The sequence below is a fragment of the Doryrhamphus excisus genome, linkage group LG21 (assembly GCF_037039965.1).
Source record: "Doryrhamphus excisus strain RoL-2023G ecotype Guam linkage group LG21, RoL_Dexc_Guam_v1.1, whole genome shotgun sequence".
Classification (NCBI taxonomy): domain Eukaryota; kingdom Metazoa; phylum Chordata; class Actinopteri; order Syngnathiformes; family Syngnathidae; genus Doryrhamphus; species Doryrhamphus excisus.
In genome coordinates this window covers 876,797-892,440 of record NC_136377.1, presented here as the reverse complement: position 1 = coordinate 892,440, position 15,644 = coordinate 876,797, and the positions used below count along the sequence as shown (strand labels likewise).

The 15,644-nt window shown below is 45.2% G+C and overlaps 1 protein-coding gene across 1 annotated transcript in view; it reads left to right on the top strand.

Annotated features, from left to right (window-relative positions):
- Positions 1 to 15,074, top strand: part of specc1 (sperm antigen with calponin homology and coiled-coil domains 1) — a 43,694-nt gene extending 28,620 nt beyond the window's left edge. Inside the window, exons 9-16 of the mRNA XM_058086644.2 lie at positions 424 to 581; positions 1,056 to 1,159; positions 1,300 to 1,375; positions 1,972 to 2,116; positions 4,343 to 4,445; positions 11,494 to 11,610; positions 13,694 to 13,753; positions 14,671 to 15,074. Of these exons, the coding sequence (XP_057942627.2) occupies positions 424 to 581; positions 1,056 to 1,159; positions 1,300 to 1,375; positions 1,972 to 2,116; positions 4,343 to 4,445; positions 11,494 to 11,610; positions 13,694 to 13,753; positions 14,671 to 14,760 (853 nt within the window). The 3' untranslated portion in view covers positions 14,761 to 15,074. The remainder of the gene's footprint in view (positions 1 to 423; positions 582 to 1,055; positions 1,160 to 1,299; positions 1,376 to 1,971; positions 2,117 to 4,342; positions 4,446 to 11,493; positions 11,611 to 13,693; positions 13,754 to 14,670) is intronic.
- Positions 15,075 to 15,644: the final 570 nt, after the last annotated feature.

Below are 15,644 nucleotides of genomic sequence, written 5' to 3'. Positions count from 1 at the left end.
TATTATATTTGTTTTATTTTTAATAATAATATTTTATAATAATAATTTATAATATAATAATATTTTAAAATTTTATAAGGAAAAATATTGTCATGTTGGTAGCATGGAGTTAAAATATTAAAGAAAAAATAAGTATATATTTTTTAAAGTCAGAATATGAGAAGCTAACAAAACTAATAAAAAGGTTATAATATGGAATAAAGTCAAAATATTACAGGAAAAAAATGTAGAAAGATTATTATGAAGAAAGTATGATTGTGTGTAATAATAAAAGTTATCATAATATTATGAAAATAGTTGCCCCACGGTGGAAAAGGTTTGGACGTCCCAGCTTCCAGGAAGTATTCCGTGTATCATTTAAAAGTTAGAACCAGTTTTAGAGAATGTTCCGGTTGTACATCATCCTATATCCTGGTCTCTTAGGTCTCCAGGCGAAGACTCAAAGCTGTCGGAACGAGACGGCCGCCGTCCCTGGTGCGGTGTGATGCCGAGCCCACCCGTGGACGCCAGTGGGGATGCCGACACGGACCCTGGAGCGACAGTCCAGTCCCTCATCCAGTCGTTTGATACCGTTGGGCAAAGTGAGCGCTGCAACACACACGTACATACGTACCAAAATTCCCAAAATGTGGGTTCTTTGCAAAGTGTCGTTTCATGTGGTCTCAGCTGGTCTCGGTCAGGAAACAGATGGCGTTATCCCAGCCGCATACATGGAAGGTCATGTAAGGTCATGCATACTGTTTTTCTACTCTTCCTGGATCCTCTCCAAAATGTAAAGTTAAAAGAATAACCACTTCTGCACCGTGCGGCCCGTGTCATAAATATGTATTTGTAAAAATAAACCTAGACGAGAAGTGAAAAGTATCTTAGTATTGTAGTATCGGATCCAGTATTGTACAGCCGCTACTGGCGATATTGGGATGGATGTGTGAGTATGATTATGTTGGAATCGTGCATCAGCGTCAAAATCCACACTAACTTAACCACAAATGAAATGTGATAATATCTCGATATTGTGTTGTATTGTAATATACAGATGTGGTTATGCTTTCCAGATGGACCAGGCCACGCCCGACAAATCCACAGCTCACCTAGAAGTCCGCTGAGCGGGATACCGACTTTGCGTACGGCGCCCGCGGCGGCCGTCTCACCCATCCAGGTTAGTACCGACCAGCTTTGCTGAAAAATGATGATGACTGGCGTTTGTACTTTTCTGTCACTCAACACAACGTCCATCATTTGTATTGGCTGCTTCCTCGGCGTCGGTTATGAGATCTTCCGTGTTTTTATTTCTTCCAGCGGCAGACGTACATCAAACCCTTGTCCAAGTTGCTGGAAACGCCAATCGGTCACGGAGACTTTGTTCATCCTCGGCGTACGTAACGCAGATGCTCCTCGTTCACAGCATCCGTATCCCACTTTAGGAGTGATTTTGGTAACCTGGCAACACAAGTCGGTGCCTTTGGCGAGACGGAAAGGTCAGAGGTAGATTAGCGCTGCCCAAGTCAAAGGATGTCCCATCCTTCCGTGGGCAGCTTCCTGCTTCTTCCGACGTAACGTAATGTTTTTCCTTAATTTCTGTCAAATATAAGAGGACATACCGTGACCTCCACAACTGTTGCAAGGTCATGATGAGGTCATTTTTATTTTGGCTTTGGACCGAAAACATTTGGGTTTGACATCAAAAGACGAATATGAGCCGAGATGTCAGCTTTTTTTTCCAGATGTTTACATCTGGATCGGACGCACCAGTTGGAGCAGGGTGGGGCAACAAAGTGCAGTTGGGGGCCATTTGCTTTTTTATCGGCCCATCTATCGCCACTTTCAAAAAATAGAACTGAAAAAAAAACTAAAAAAGAACAACAACATCAGAAATTGAAAGATGATTTTCCAAGTATACAAACATAAGATAATACGAATGATGACCTTCTTTGTGTCTTCAGGCCAGATCTCATCCTTTTCCATCCCCAGGTGTTTATTCCGGCTGCGGGGAAGACCTGAAATCCAGCATCCTGATGAGGAAGAGTCCGTCACTGGAGTCCATATTCAAAAGCCCCGCCTCCCTACGAAGCCGCACGGCATCCTTTAGCTACAACCAGGACAACAACAACCTCGGGTGGGTCTAATCGGCATTCCAGTGTCGCTCCAAGATTGTCGGTCCCAAAATTCCGGCTGGTATCGCCGATTCCGATTTGATAGCAATACTTTCACACAAATACATCTAATATGTCGGGTATGTTTTCAAAAGTAGCCTAGCATAAAGCTTTTCCACCGTTAAGTTACACTGCATCAACTTCACTCTTTGTGAATGTTATATTAAAAATCATACCAAATATATGACATTCGCGTCCATCTGGGCTCTCGCTGTGTTTAGGACGGCCCTAACAATCTCACCTGCTAGCGTCTATGCTACAGGACGCCGTGAGGACTTTGTGTATGCGTATACTGTCTGCATTGCACGCTGTTTGACTTTTGAAAACAAGCCGCCGTGTTGTAAGAGTGACGCCGACCAAAGACGTCCACCCCCCCACACCCCACCCCCCCTCGACACACCCTGACGCTGTTGACATTGATAAACCCGTCCGACCAGTGACGCTTATTGTTCATTACGTCTTTTTTTGCCAGTGATTGTCAGCTGAGCATCTTTCTGTATTGGCCCTTTAAAGAGGGGGAGGGAGGGAGGAAGGGAGGGAGGGGGGACACAAAAACTGACAGGATGTCGCTGCTTTCTGCTTTGCGTTGCCTCAAAGAGAGAAGTGTAATGAATTTAGCAGCAGAGGGGCCGTGTTGGGAGCAACGACCGGGCCTTTTGGTCTTCCCATGGCCTCTGCTGCAACACAAACACCACCATGATGACCTTGTCAGCCATGATGACCTTGTCAGCCATGATGACCTTGTCAACCATGGTGACCTTGTCAACCACGGTGTAAGAAAGCGACGTACTAACCTGCGTGTAGAAGGTTTATATAACTGAACGGCTCAGGGATGGTTTTGGTTTTACATCTGGAAGGTTTTGATAGAAAGATCTGGATGACCTACTGTACAATTACCGTATTTTCTGGACTATAAGTCGCACAAGGCCAAAAATGCATAATTAGGTATAAAAAACATACATAAGTGGCACTGGAGTAGAAGTCGCATTTTTGGTGGGTAATTTTTTATTTTATTTTATATTATTGTAATTTTTAACTACTTGACCAAAACAGACATTATGTCATTTTGGAAGGCAAGATGACTTCGGCATTTGTGTTCTGTCGTTCTAAGTTGTCTTTGTAAGCTAACGTCTACTGTTTAAATATTCAATTGTTAAAAGTAGGAGATATCGGTATGAAAGTCCACAGTGCCCTCTTGTGGCGGTCTGTGAAATTATATATATTTTCATTTATAAGTCGCGCTGCAATAAAAGTTGCAGGAACAGCCAACCTATGAAAAAAAGTGAAAAAAAAAAACGGAATATACGGTATGTCCCAGTACTCCATACTTTAAGTATTTGGCCCAACTTACAGTTTAGTGAAATACAATCCAAAAATACATAAGCATATTTATTCCTTTGTCCGACACTCACAGTACCGAACCAACACACAGGTGACAGAATATGGAAATATTTGCACTTTTACTAGAATACTACGAGTGCAGGGGGGCCCGAACCTTTGCCACCGAGGATGTGGGGGCCACTTTTAGTATTTTACATTTTGTAAACTTACACATGTTGGAGTTCTCAGCAAGAAAAAAAGAGCCTCCATCGGAGCTTTTATGGGTGACAAAGCCTATTATTAAGAACTTTACATTACTGTACAAAAAACTACAAATAATTCAGCCTTATTCTTATTTTTTCTTGTAATATTCTGACTTTATCCCAAAATATTTTGACTTTATTTCATGGTAATCTTGTTACATTATTCTCAGCCTAATTGCACATTTTTTCCTCAGGATATTAGGACTTTTTTTAAGTAATTTGTTTAAGTAACAAAGGAAATGAAAAAGAAACAACCCCAACTCCGCCCCAGCCACAACTCCCACCCCCACAGCACCCGTGGGGGGGGGGGGGGGGGGTCCACTCAAAACAATCATCACAACAGAAAAGACACACAAATAAAACAGCAAAAGAATGTTCTTCCTTATTTACAAAAGGAAGAAAAACATTTTTTTAAGTTTATTTAAAATGGATCCCATATTTCTAAATATTCACATTCGTTATTATCTCATCTAAATGCAATTTTCTTTATCTTTTTTCTTCATATTTCCCTCCATTTTTGCTGCTTAGTACACCCCTGTACTAGAACATGGTATGAGTGTGTGGCCCTCTCTCACTGTGGCCTGTGTCTTGTTTCCATGGTGACAGCATGGAAGGAAAGGACCCCTTGGCCGGCCTGGCGCAGGAGTACGGCGGATCCAAGAGGAACGCGTTACTGAAGTGGTGCCAGAAGAAAACACAAGGCTATCCGGTAGGATCCCAGGCCACTGACCTTGCTCACGTCCTCGGCAAGTTCTTCACGTTTTCACGTCAGGATTCTTGTCTTCCACGGTTCTTCCACGGTTCCTTTCAAAAAATGGAATACAAAACTGAAATAGAATTACTGACTTACCAAACTAATTCACTCGAAAGACAACTTAGTGGACACAAGTTGACAAGAGTGTGAAAAAGTTGAGCGGCTCGAGTAGTGTGTAACAGATATTTGCCCAGTTGGAGTGGAAAACAAACGCCGCAGGCTTCAACGGCTCGACGACGTCGGTTAGCAAACGTAGCATTCAGGAGGAAAACTGACTGTTGTGATGCGTTTGGGTGCTTGTTCGGCTACTTGGAGACTCTAATTGGCCGTAGCTCTGGACGGGAGTGGGAAAGGTCCCTCACTTATCACTTCTTTGGCTCCAGTCTTAACCATGATGAGTGAATTTTCACAAAGTGGGCCTCAATATTAATAAATGGAATATCTTAGTAGTTATGACATACAAAGCCTGTTTACCTTCTAAATATAGTTTTAACATGATTAGAGCCCTCTAGACATGAAATAACATCCCTATAGTCACCATTACATTTCTATATATACATATATACACAATCAGAGAACATAATACTGTCAATGATGGCTTTATACTCGTAATAGTAGACATCGTTAGAGTAAACGAGCCATTTAAGATGTTAATAAAACTCCCGTTTGAAGCCGTGTTGAAGTCACCCTGGATTTATCCATCGATGTAACCAAAATGAAGAAAAACATTTTCGTAGAATGAAGTGACACAGTAAAAGAAAAAAATTGCAATCTAACAAGGGAAAATGTCCATTTTATTAGAATACTGTAATATGACGCAAGATGATCATTTTAGTAGCATAAAGTTGAATTTAAAAATATTATTATGAAAAAAACCAAAGTTGTAATTTTGTAAAATTAAAATTTTGTTATGACAAAATGAAGTCATAAATGTGAAAGAATTTACAAGTAGTTGGAAGAACGGCAGAAATGGAAAAAATTGTTGTAATTTCAGGAGAATATAGTTGTATTCTAACAAGAAAAATAATCAGTTTTACCAGAATAAACTTGTATTTTATTTTATATTTATCATATTTGTTTTATTTTTAATAATAATATTTTATAATAATTTATAATATAATAATATTTAAAAATTTTATAAGGAAAAATATTGTCATGTTGGTTGCATTCTAAGAAGAAAAATAATCACAGTTTTACCAGAATAAACTTTAAATGTATTAAATAAATAAAAATAATACATTTTATCAGGAAAAATATTGTCATGTTGGTAGCATAGTGTTGAAATATTAAATAAAAAATAAGTCTATATTTTTTAATTAATTAATTAATATTTTTAAAATTTTTATTTTAATAAATCAGAATATGAGAAGCCAACAAAAATAATAAAAAGGTTATAATATGGAATAAAGTCATATCCAAGGTTGGATTCCCGGCCGGGGTGGTTTCTAGGACCTCCAGTACCTTTTGTTGTTACATGTACGGCTTAGTTGAAGTTGCCTGGGATTTGGTAAACCTGGTTGCTCAAGGGCACGCCGGGAGACGCAATCAGGATTGTTGTTGTTGTTTTGTGTTCCTGGTATCCATGGCGCCCAGTTGCCCTCTGACACCCGGTTAAGAAGTCCATTACGTCATTCGTCCGTGTAATCTTGGGTATCTTGCCAGCGTGCCAACTAGCTCTTGCTAACGTTGTGGTCCTCTGGTGTTGGACACTGGTAAGTCACTGCAAAGCACATGACTTAATCCGGATCGGGAATGACTTAGTTGATAACCATAACTGTCGGTAATAAGTCGTGATTATAAAGTTTAATAGTCGCATGCGTGTTGAGTCAACACGATGCAAATCCTTTGTGGCGGCAATATCCAAGATAACGATGCCAGCCGGCACACACGCATGGCGTCGCAACACCACGGTAGAGCATCAGACGGAGGTCGGCGCTAATGTGGTGGCTGTGATCCAATCCCATGAAACCCGAGACGGCTCCTAAGTGGAAAATGGAATCAGATTTGGAGATAGAAGAAGAAGAAGAAGCCAAATCGGTTTAAATCGTCCGTACGGGCGGGCGACGTACTCAAAACAAACACGAACGCATCCGCCGCTTCCTCGTGTACACAAGGATTCTAATACTTACCCGGAAGTCTGGGTCCAGCCCGGGTTAGTCGGGTCTGGTATCATTTAGCCATTGTTGCATGCGTACTAGCGTGGCACGGAGTCGGGTGGAGGGGCGGCGCCTGGACACGCGTGACGGCTTGGCGGGTGACGACCCGAGTGCCATGTCGGGCATACACGGGGTAAAGGTCGCTGTCAGACGCCATGTCGGGCCTGGAAGGCCTGTGTAAAGGTCAGGTTGTTAGCGCGTCATGAGGACACCAATTACCGTCTCTTTAAGAGCGTGACGGATCCTTCATAGCGCCTGTATGGCTTTGGATCATCATCATCATCATCATCATGATGGCGGCGGCGGCGGTCTGTCACCGCCAGGTTGGACGTGATAAGGTCAGCGTTCTTATCGGTTGATCCACACGACCCGTCTTGTCTGCGGACTTTGATCAGAAGGGAAGTCTAACCGGATTGGGACGTGTGCATCTGTCAGCAAAGCCGCTACGACAGAGGTGGGGGTGGGGGTGGGGGAGCAATGAGAATGTCACCTCTGTGCGACTTGCTGTTTGATTCCCGCCATCCTAATGAGAAGGTCCAACAGGTGAGCTGCTGTGTGCAGGTAAATGTACATAGCCAATCATTGCCATCGTATGTCACACGTCGCCTAATCAGTGTCGGAGTCCAGAGACGAGCGGGGGGCCGTCATGGTCTCGAGGGGACCAGAGCGCGCAGTGGAGCAGTGGAGCGTGTGAACTGATTGTGTCCTATCAGCCTCCATGCTGTGCAAACACGCTGCTTATTTACTGGAGGCTTTGAGGGTGAGAACGCTGTGATGAAAGGAGGGACGGTGGCCTACGTGCCTTAAATCATGCGCTGGTGGAAGCCCCAGGTGGGCTCACATGGGGGGGGGGGCGGGTGATTGATGAGTGAGGATCTTCATCTGGCTCTGATTAACGCTGCCCTACAGTAGACCAGGTTCTATTCAGTCATTCATTTTCTACCGCTTATCCTCACGAGGGTCGCAGGGGGGTGCTGGAGCCTATCCCAGCTGTCTTGTACACCCTGGACTGGTGGCCAGCCAATCACAGGGCACATATAGACAAACAACCATTCACACTCACATTCATACCTATGGACAATTTGGAGTGGCTAATTAACCTAGCATGTTTTTTTTTTAATGTGGGAGGAAACCGGAGTACCCGGAGAAAACCCACAACGCTAACCACTAGACCACCGTGCAGCCTGACCGGGTTCCAATCACAGGAGAAGATTTGCTCCTCAACTCTGAAATAGAACTTAAGTAGACTTGAAAGTCACAACTCCAAATACTTTCCTCCAGATGGTCTTCATAAGAGAAACAGTTGGGGGGCGTCCATGTTGTTTCTGATGGAAACACAGGTCGCATGTGTGATGTCACAGCATACTTTGTCGCAGGCGTGGAACCTTAACTCCGGTTATTTGCGTCCATATTTCATGTCACCCTGTCACCCTGTCACCCCTGTCACCCTGTCATCCTGTCATCCTGTCACCTGGTCATCCTGTCACCCTGTCACCCTGTCACCCGGTCATCCAGTCACCCTGTCACCCAGTCATCCTGTCATCGTTATCATCCTGTCACCCTGTCACCTGGTCATCCTGTCACCCTGTCACCCGGTCATCCAGTCACCCTGTCACCCGGTCACCCAGTCATCCTGTCATCGTTATCATCCTGTCATCCTGTCACCTGGTCATCCTGTCACCCAGTCATCCTGTCATCGTTATCATCCTGTCATCCTGTCACCCTGTCACCCTGTCACCTGGTCATCCTGTCACCCTGTCACCCTGTCACCCTGTCACCCGGTCATCCAGTCACCCTGTCACCCGGTCATCCAGTCACCCTGTCACCCGGTCACCCAGTCATCCTGTCATCGTTATCATCCTGTCATCCTGTCATCCTGTCACCTGGTCATCCTGTCACCCTGTCATCCGGTCATCGTTATCATCCTGTCACCCGGTCACCCTGTCACCCTGTCACCCTGTCACCCTGTCACCCTGTCACCCTGTCACCCTGTCACCCTGTCACCCGGTCACCCTGTCACCCTGTCACCCTGTCACCCTGTCATCATCCAGGGGTAAAGATTGGGGTTTCAACTGACTTCATTGTCAGTAATCTCCAGGGAAATCCACTTTGGCTGTAGTACAGGGTATGGGGGTACTTACTGGTACTTACTGGTACTTACTGGTGCTTACTGGTACTTACTGGTACTTACTGGTACTTACTGGTGCTTACTGGTACTTACTGGTGCTTACTGGAAAAGCACTCTAGTCTCCTACTGTATATTTATCCGGCACTTTGATGTCCCAATTTGGGCCATCTGTGGAGGCTTTTAAGACATTTTCATGAACCATCCAAGCTAAACAAAAATAAAGGTCCTATTTGTTTGACATGGGAACAATGAGCCAAGGCTGGAAGCGTAGACTCGGCTGGGCCTGACGGACCGCCGCTCATCCGGCCTTGTCTGGGGAAACTCTGGCTCTCTCTCACACACACACACACGGAAAAGGCAGGAATGGACCCCCCAGGAGTGGGAGGAAAAAACTTCAAACGTGGGTGTAAATTCTTGTAATGCTGGAATGAACCCTACTACGCTCCCTCACTCCCTCACTCCCTCGCTCCCTCACTCCCTCACTCCATCGTTTTGTTGTTGTTAAATGGTTTAATAATGATAAAATATATATTATTGCCATAATTTGGCCATTTTGAAGCATCAAATGGCAAAATGCAGGAAAATCCAAATATCGTGTAATCTGTAATCTGTGACTTTGCACCTTTAAAGGGGAACTGCACTTTTTTTGGAACTTTTTCCATCATTCCCAATCCAATTCCCTTCCCTTTTCTGTGCATTCTAACAAGGGAAAACAAGTTAATTTCAGCTAGCTCACAATGCCGTCATTGGGATACACCCATTACACTCATGATTTCCACTATGAAATGTTGATCATATGTGATCATACATTAGCACGTATACTCATAATAACATAATAGTTGTAGTATTAGCTGTATCGAGACAGTAGCCACCAGGAAGTACGCCACCAATACTAACATCTGAGTTAAACTCCAGGATGGTTTATTTTCTACTATTATCGCTATTATATTGTGTAATGCAAGTGTAAAGGTGACTATAGGGGTGTTATATCATGTCTGCAGGGCTCTAATAATGTATTTAAAAGGACATAAACATATTGAATCCTACTTTGCGGTCGGGTCTGGCACCAATTAACCGCAGTGAACGAGGGAGGAAAATAATGTAGCATTCATTGATTTGTAATAGAATTTGTGGTGCGTAGCGGTCCAAACATGTTTACATGTACAGGTCTTGGAGACACTTGGCGTGTGGATGTGCTGAGTCGTTATTTAAATCACTCCAGGCGCAGCCAAATAACCCGATTACAACAATAGCAGGAAGTGCTGTGCTGTCTAATTCCAGGACAAATTGAGTTATTTCAAATATTTCCTGATGAGACGCTCGGTGTCTCGTAACGAGAGGTCCAGGATCTCCCCGAGTAGATCCCCGCACGGATGGAGCGGCCGAGCAGGACGCGCTTAAAGGCCTCCATATCCGCTGTCAGTTTGCTGTATTGACCTTGTCAGCTTGGAGGTCGTACATACAATACGGGAGTACGACCACACGCTCCATGCCGCCTTTTGTGGGATATGAAAGTGATATTAAAGTGCTAGCAGGGAGTCAAACTGTCGAACTGACCTTCCCCGTTGCGCCACTTGTCCCCCCCCCCAACCCCCGTGATTCATTGCTAATGCTAGCTTTGACTTTCTTCATGCTGTCATTTTTGGATTTTCGGTGTCCTCCTTTTGTCATTCTTGCTTCGCCCTGCCAGCGTCGGTGAGATAACGAGATTCTCCGACGTGAAATATGCTGAGCTCATCGGTCAAATCGGCCTCTCAGGCTTTCGTCTTCTGTGTTCAAGCCTTCGGGCCGCGGCATCCAAAGCAGAGCCGTGTCACAAAGCATCTTTGTCCGCCGCCGGTTGGATGCTCGCTTTCTTTTTTACATTGTTGGCAGGGAGAGGCGTGTTGCATTTGAGTGTCGTGATGTCGTATATACGAACGCTTGACATTATCCCAATTAGTCCAGTTCCACGCCCCCAAGGTGATATTTCCTCACTCTGTCGACATTCCTTATTGGCCCAACCTCAATGTGTTCCGCTTCTCTCTCTCCGTGAACAAACCCCTGCTTCTCTTTTTCTGTGCGCCTAAAAAGACGAGCTAAAGAGCTGCGGCGCTGCCTTTTGTGCCAAGCGAGACGCTTCCTGTCGCTTGATGCCGTGTTTGCTTTGCGAGTCGGCCCCCAGCCAGCTGCTCTTGTCTGCTGCTGTTTTAGCATGCATGCCTCTCCTCCTAATCTCCACAAGCTCTTACCCCCCCCACACACAACCTGGACCCAAACACACCACCACCGGGCTCTCCTCACATTCGGTTTTTCCTCAAGACCTCGGGAGTTGCTCACATTTCTGTCCAATCAGGCGGCTTAATTGCGTTTGCCTGCAGTCACTGCTTGGGATCAATTGTGTGATTAGATATTTGGAATGAAAATCAGCTGGACTCTGGTCCCCGGGGGCACAGACTGGGGATGGACGGCTTGAAGTGTCAGTAAACAAACGCGTGCACGCGGGTCTAATTTGTCACTTCGGGTAACGTGTGTAGCGCTGACACAAAGATGCACACCGAGTTCTCTAGCTTTGTACATTTATCATTCTATACAGTATATATTTATGTTGTTATGTTGTAGTATTAGGAGGGAAAATAACACCATTTTGAAGGAAAATATATCAATTTATTGTTTTAAACAATATATTATTTTTGGCTTTGTTTAACTTCCATTTTCTATTCTTTTGGTCTGATGACAGAATATCGATGTGACCAACTTCAGTAGCAGTTGGAGCGATGGCTTGGCTTTCTGTGCCCTCCTGCACACTTATCTGCCCGCCCACATCCCCTACCAGGAACTCATCAGTCAAGATAAGGTACACAACTCCAGGCCGACACACACACACACACACACACATGGTGACATCTCCTTTGCTTCAGAACTACTACTACTACTACTACTACTACTACTACTTGTTTAAATATTGTCCCGCTCAGCAGTCAGACGGCTCTTTCTTTGGCACAAGCCAATCACGAGCTATCAGCGCACTCACAACGAGCTTGTCAACCCGCCGGGAGTGGCAGGAGGTCATTCGGTAAAACACTGACATAACATCGTCTTTCAACCAACATGTTACGCTCTACTATATTCATCACACATCAACTTAACACCCTAAAAGGTGACAAATTGACATTGACAAATGTACAAACATATACCAACGTGACTTTAAACATTGCATCAAAGGAACACATTCATCGGGGCACTGCAATGACGTCAGCCTCCCTCTGGGTTTTGGGATCTGGGTCCCTCTGCTGGACAGAGGCTCCACCATTTTCAATTCTTTCTCTCTCTCCCCTTCAATGAAATGGTTTTCTCAAATTAAATGCATCATGGGAAAACATTAAAGCTGTATTTGTACATGTTTGTATATTTCTGAGGTATAAGTTGCTGTGTGTCGTTTGTAAGATTATATGGGTCATGACCTTGGGCTATTTCCAGTGGCTCGTCATTGGTTATCGTGAGCGCCTCCAACCATAGCACAACGTTTGCTGCACATAGCTAACGGCAGCTAACAGCAGCTAACAGCAGCTCTTTATCTATGGATGTTTTGGAAGGAATTCCAAATTTCCAAATAAACTCAGAGGATGTCTTTGAGGCTTCGGTGCTCCTAGCGGACCGCAGGACAGACCTCCTTCTCCTTCGTGAAGTTGAGCTATAAGTCGGTGTTGCTTTTCCACGCTGGCGTATTAAAAGAATGGACAAGCGCCTCATACCTGCATGGCCTCATCCCACGTGACAAACGAGTACGAATCCCACGGAGGTGATGACGGAGACGCGGCGCTGCCCGTCTCATTGAATAATTCAAGAGACGGCAGTTGGCTTTAATAACTCTTGCTGAGTGACTTCACCCCCGGGGCCCAAACAGCCGAGCAGCTCTTCCCAGTATAATCTGTCCTCCCACTAATCCCATTACTGCCCCCTCGCCCTTTATCATAGATGTTTTTACCCGAGACTGGAATTGATGGACTGGCTTTTTAGGCAGGAAAAGGGGGCAAACATGCTCTTTTCTGGTCCGACTGCATCTCAACTGATTCAATAACCGCATTGATGGTGGAGTAATTCATCATCTGACAATGGCTGGCCACTTTGAAGGGAAACGTGGCCTGTGGGGGATTCGAACCGGAGTCCATTTTATTTCCATTTTATTCATTTCAACGTTTCAACAACCGGATCTTATTCCACGTGTGAAGAAGCTCTGACAGTTTTCCTTGGTGTTCCCCTTCTTTTCCTAGACTGTCATGTAAGTGGAGTTCTACTGCAAGTCGGAACTTGTACTTCAATCCGTGGGGTGGGGGCAGGGGGGGGCATACTTTTACCACCAGGGCCCACATAGTGAAAAATAAAAGTAACAATGGCCACTTTTTTTACTTTTAGAATGTGCCAAGGGCCAATAAGAAATAAACTGTGGACCACAAATGGCCCCAGACCCACACATTAGATACCCCGGACCCAAATAAAGAAGTATAATATCCAGTAATATGGAACCTCCTTCCTTTCCGCTGTGGTTGTCCTACCTTTGTATCGCCCCAGGCTAGTCGGGAAGGATAACCTCCTCTTGTAGCAGCGCACGGACTCCATGACCCCTCTAGCATCCGTTAGCATCTTCATCCTAAATGAGCGCTAGCTCCAAGCATGGGAGAGATAATGAAGCACAAACGGTTATTTATTCATCCACAAGTCTCATGGATCAAAATTCCGTTTTTAATGAATTCATGGGAGCGCATTAGTCGCAAACCGACGTCCCCCTTGTGCGGCCATTTTGGGTCGGCACCTCGCGTTTTATTGGCCGACAGCATATGAATTCAATGACTTCATCGCCAGTGAGGGATATTCATTGGCTTCCGAGCTTCCTACCGTGCAGGGAATGAAGTTCCAATCATGATTTGTTTTTCTTTCAGTTCCGGAATCTGACTCTGGCTTTTCAGGCGGCTGAGAGTGTTGGCATCAAGGCTTCCCTGGTGAGTAGAACTACGTGAACCCGCGAGGTGACCTCACAGAGGAGCCCGTTGTGCTTGGCGAATGACAGCCAGGAGAACGTGCCTTTAAGAAGACCTTTAAGAAGCACCATGTGAGCACATGCTCGGCAGACCTTGTGATGGCCTGGAGTCTTCATCATAGTCGCTTCTGTTTGTGCCGGATGGCCTCAGGTCTGTTCTTGGTCTGCTCACGGGTTCTGACGTGTGTTCCCTTCTGCAGGTTTAGCATCAACCTTATCCGTGCTAGTCTAGTTGATCCGGTTTATCCTGAAATGACCGAGGAAAAGATCCAAGGTTGTTATTGTCGATGGTTAGCATCACGTCTCCTCCACAAATTAGTCTTCTCGTCACACACGAGCTCATCTGCTGTCATCTGACAGTGGACGAGTCATCCCACCCAGATCTGCCCCCCTCCCCCTGGGAGTGGGGAAAACCACTTCCAAGGACGGTGGCATCAATGGATGATTTTCCAGCTTTTTTCCACGGAATGTCGTTAGCTGTGATGCTAGTCATTGAAATACATCAATGCGTCATTGTGTTTATCTACAAGAGGCAGAAGGACCTCCAGGAGGTTCTGCTTCATGTTCCTCACACCTCTAGTGGGCTACCTGCTCCTGACTACTGCTCTGTAGGCGCCCCCAAGTCCATACAAAGGGGGCCCCTTTAAGACCTTAAACCCACACATGGGGTCTCACACACGTACGGAGTCGAGATGTTGGCTTGGCTTGTGGGGTCTCGTGCTGTTTGGCGGCCCGCCATGGAGTCACGTGACGCTCGAGCAGGACCCCCCAGGATCTTGGATCTTTTCTACTTCCACAAAAAACTGAGCTTGGAGATGTAGTGTAGGTGCAACGTCATTAATCTGGTGTCATGTTCTCCTGTGTCTTTGTTGGAAGCAGAAGATTGAGGAGCTGATGAAGACGGACAGGCCCGACTGGCAGAACGTCATGCAGTACGTCTCTCAGATCTACACCTACTTTGAGACCTGAGGAATGTTTGCTTTGGAGAAGACGTTGATACGTCTGCACTACGTTCACAACCTTCAGACCATCCACCTTCACGGTGTCGGACACCAGCACCTCCGCGGGGACGTTGGGCAGCTGAGGGCGGCGTCCTCGTCCGAGTCTTTGTACCAAAAGCCAACGTAGCTCCAAGTCTGGTCCATGCATGAAGTGTCCGCATTCTGTGTGGCTTTAAGGGCATACATAAAAAATACAATAAATAAGGGCATACCCACGGCTTCTCTCTGCCATCCGGGGGGAGTTTGTCACAACCTTGCAAATATTTCAAACGGCGTGGGAGACGGGGTTCCTTTATTTTGCCAGAGTGAAAATCCTCATTTTATTTTTTTTTAGCGATGCTACGGCAAATGAGGTCGTTGGTTTGAAGCTTCCCTGGTCATGTGACACCACAGGAAACGTGTGCATGACGGGTTTTGCACTCGGCTGCGACGTCTTTTTCAGACTGCCGATATCGCTCCTCCTCGCTTGTCTGTCGGTGTGACGTGGCTGTGAGTACGCCCTTGAAGTAGCATCCACTTGTGTTGACTGTAAAGACGCACAATACCCATGCCAAAAAAAAAAGACCGCCGCAAGGCATGCTGGGTAGCTTGTTGTACTCTCATCTCGATATTGAATATTTAGCCGTGTTTGTCGAGGAGGTCATCAGAGAAGTAAACAAGGGGAAAATCAAATACTCTTTGTAGTTCATATTGGTGTGATATATTACTACCCAGCATGCCTTGCGGCATTTGGAAGTAAGAGTTTTATGTTACTTAGTTGTTTATCAGCCCCATAGTAGTAGTAGTAGTAGTTATGTGAAGCGTTACCTTGTTCTAGATGTGTTGTATGTCGTTCAAGTATTTTGTTGTGCT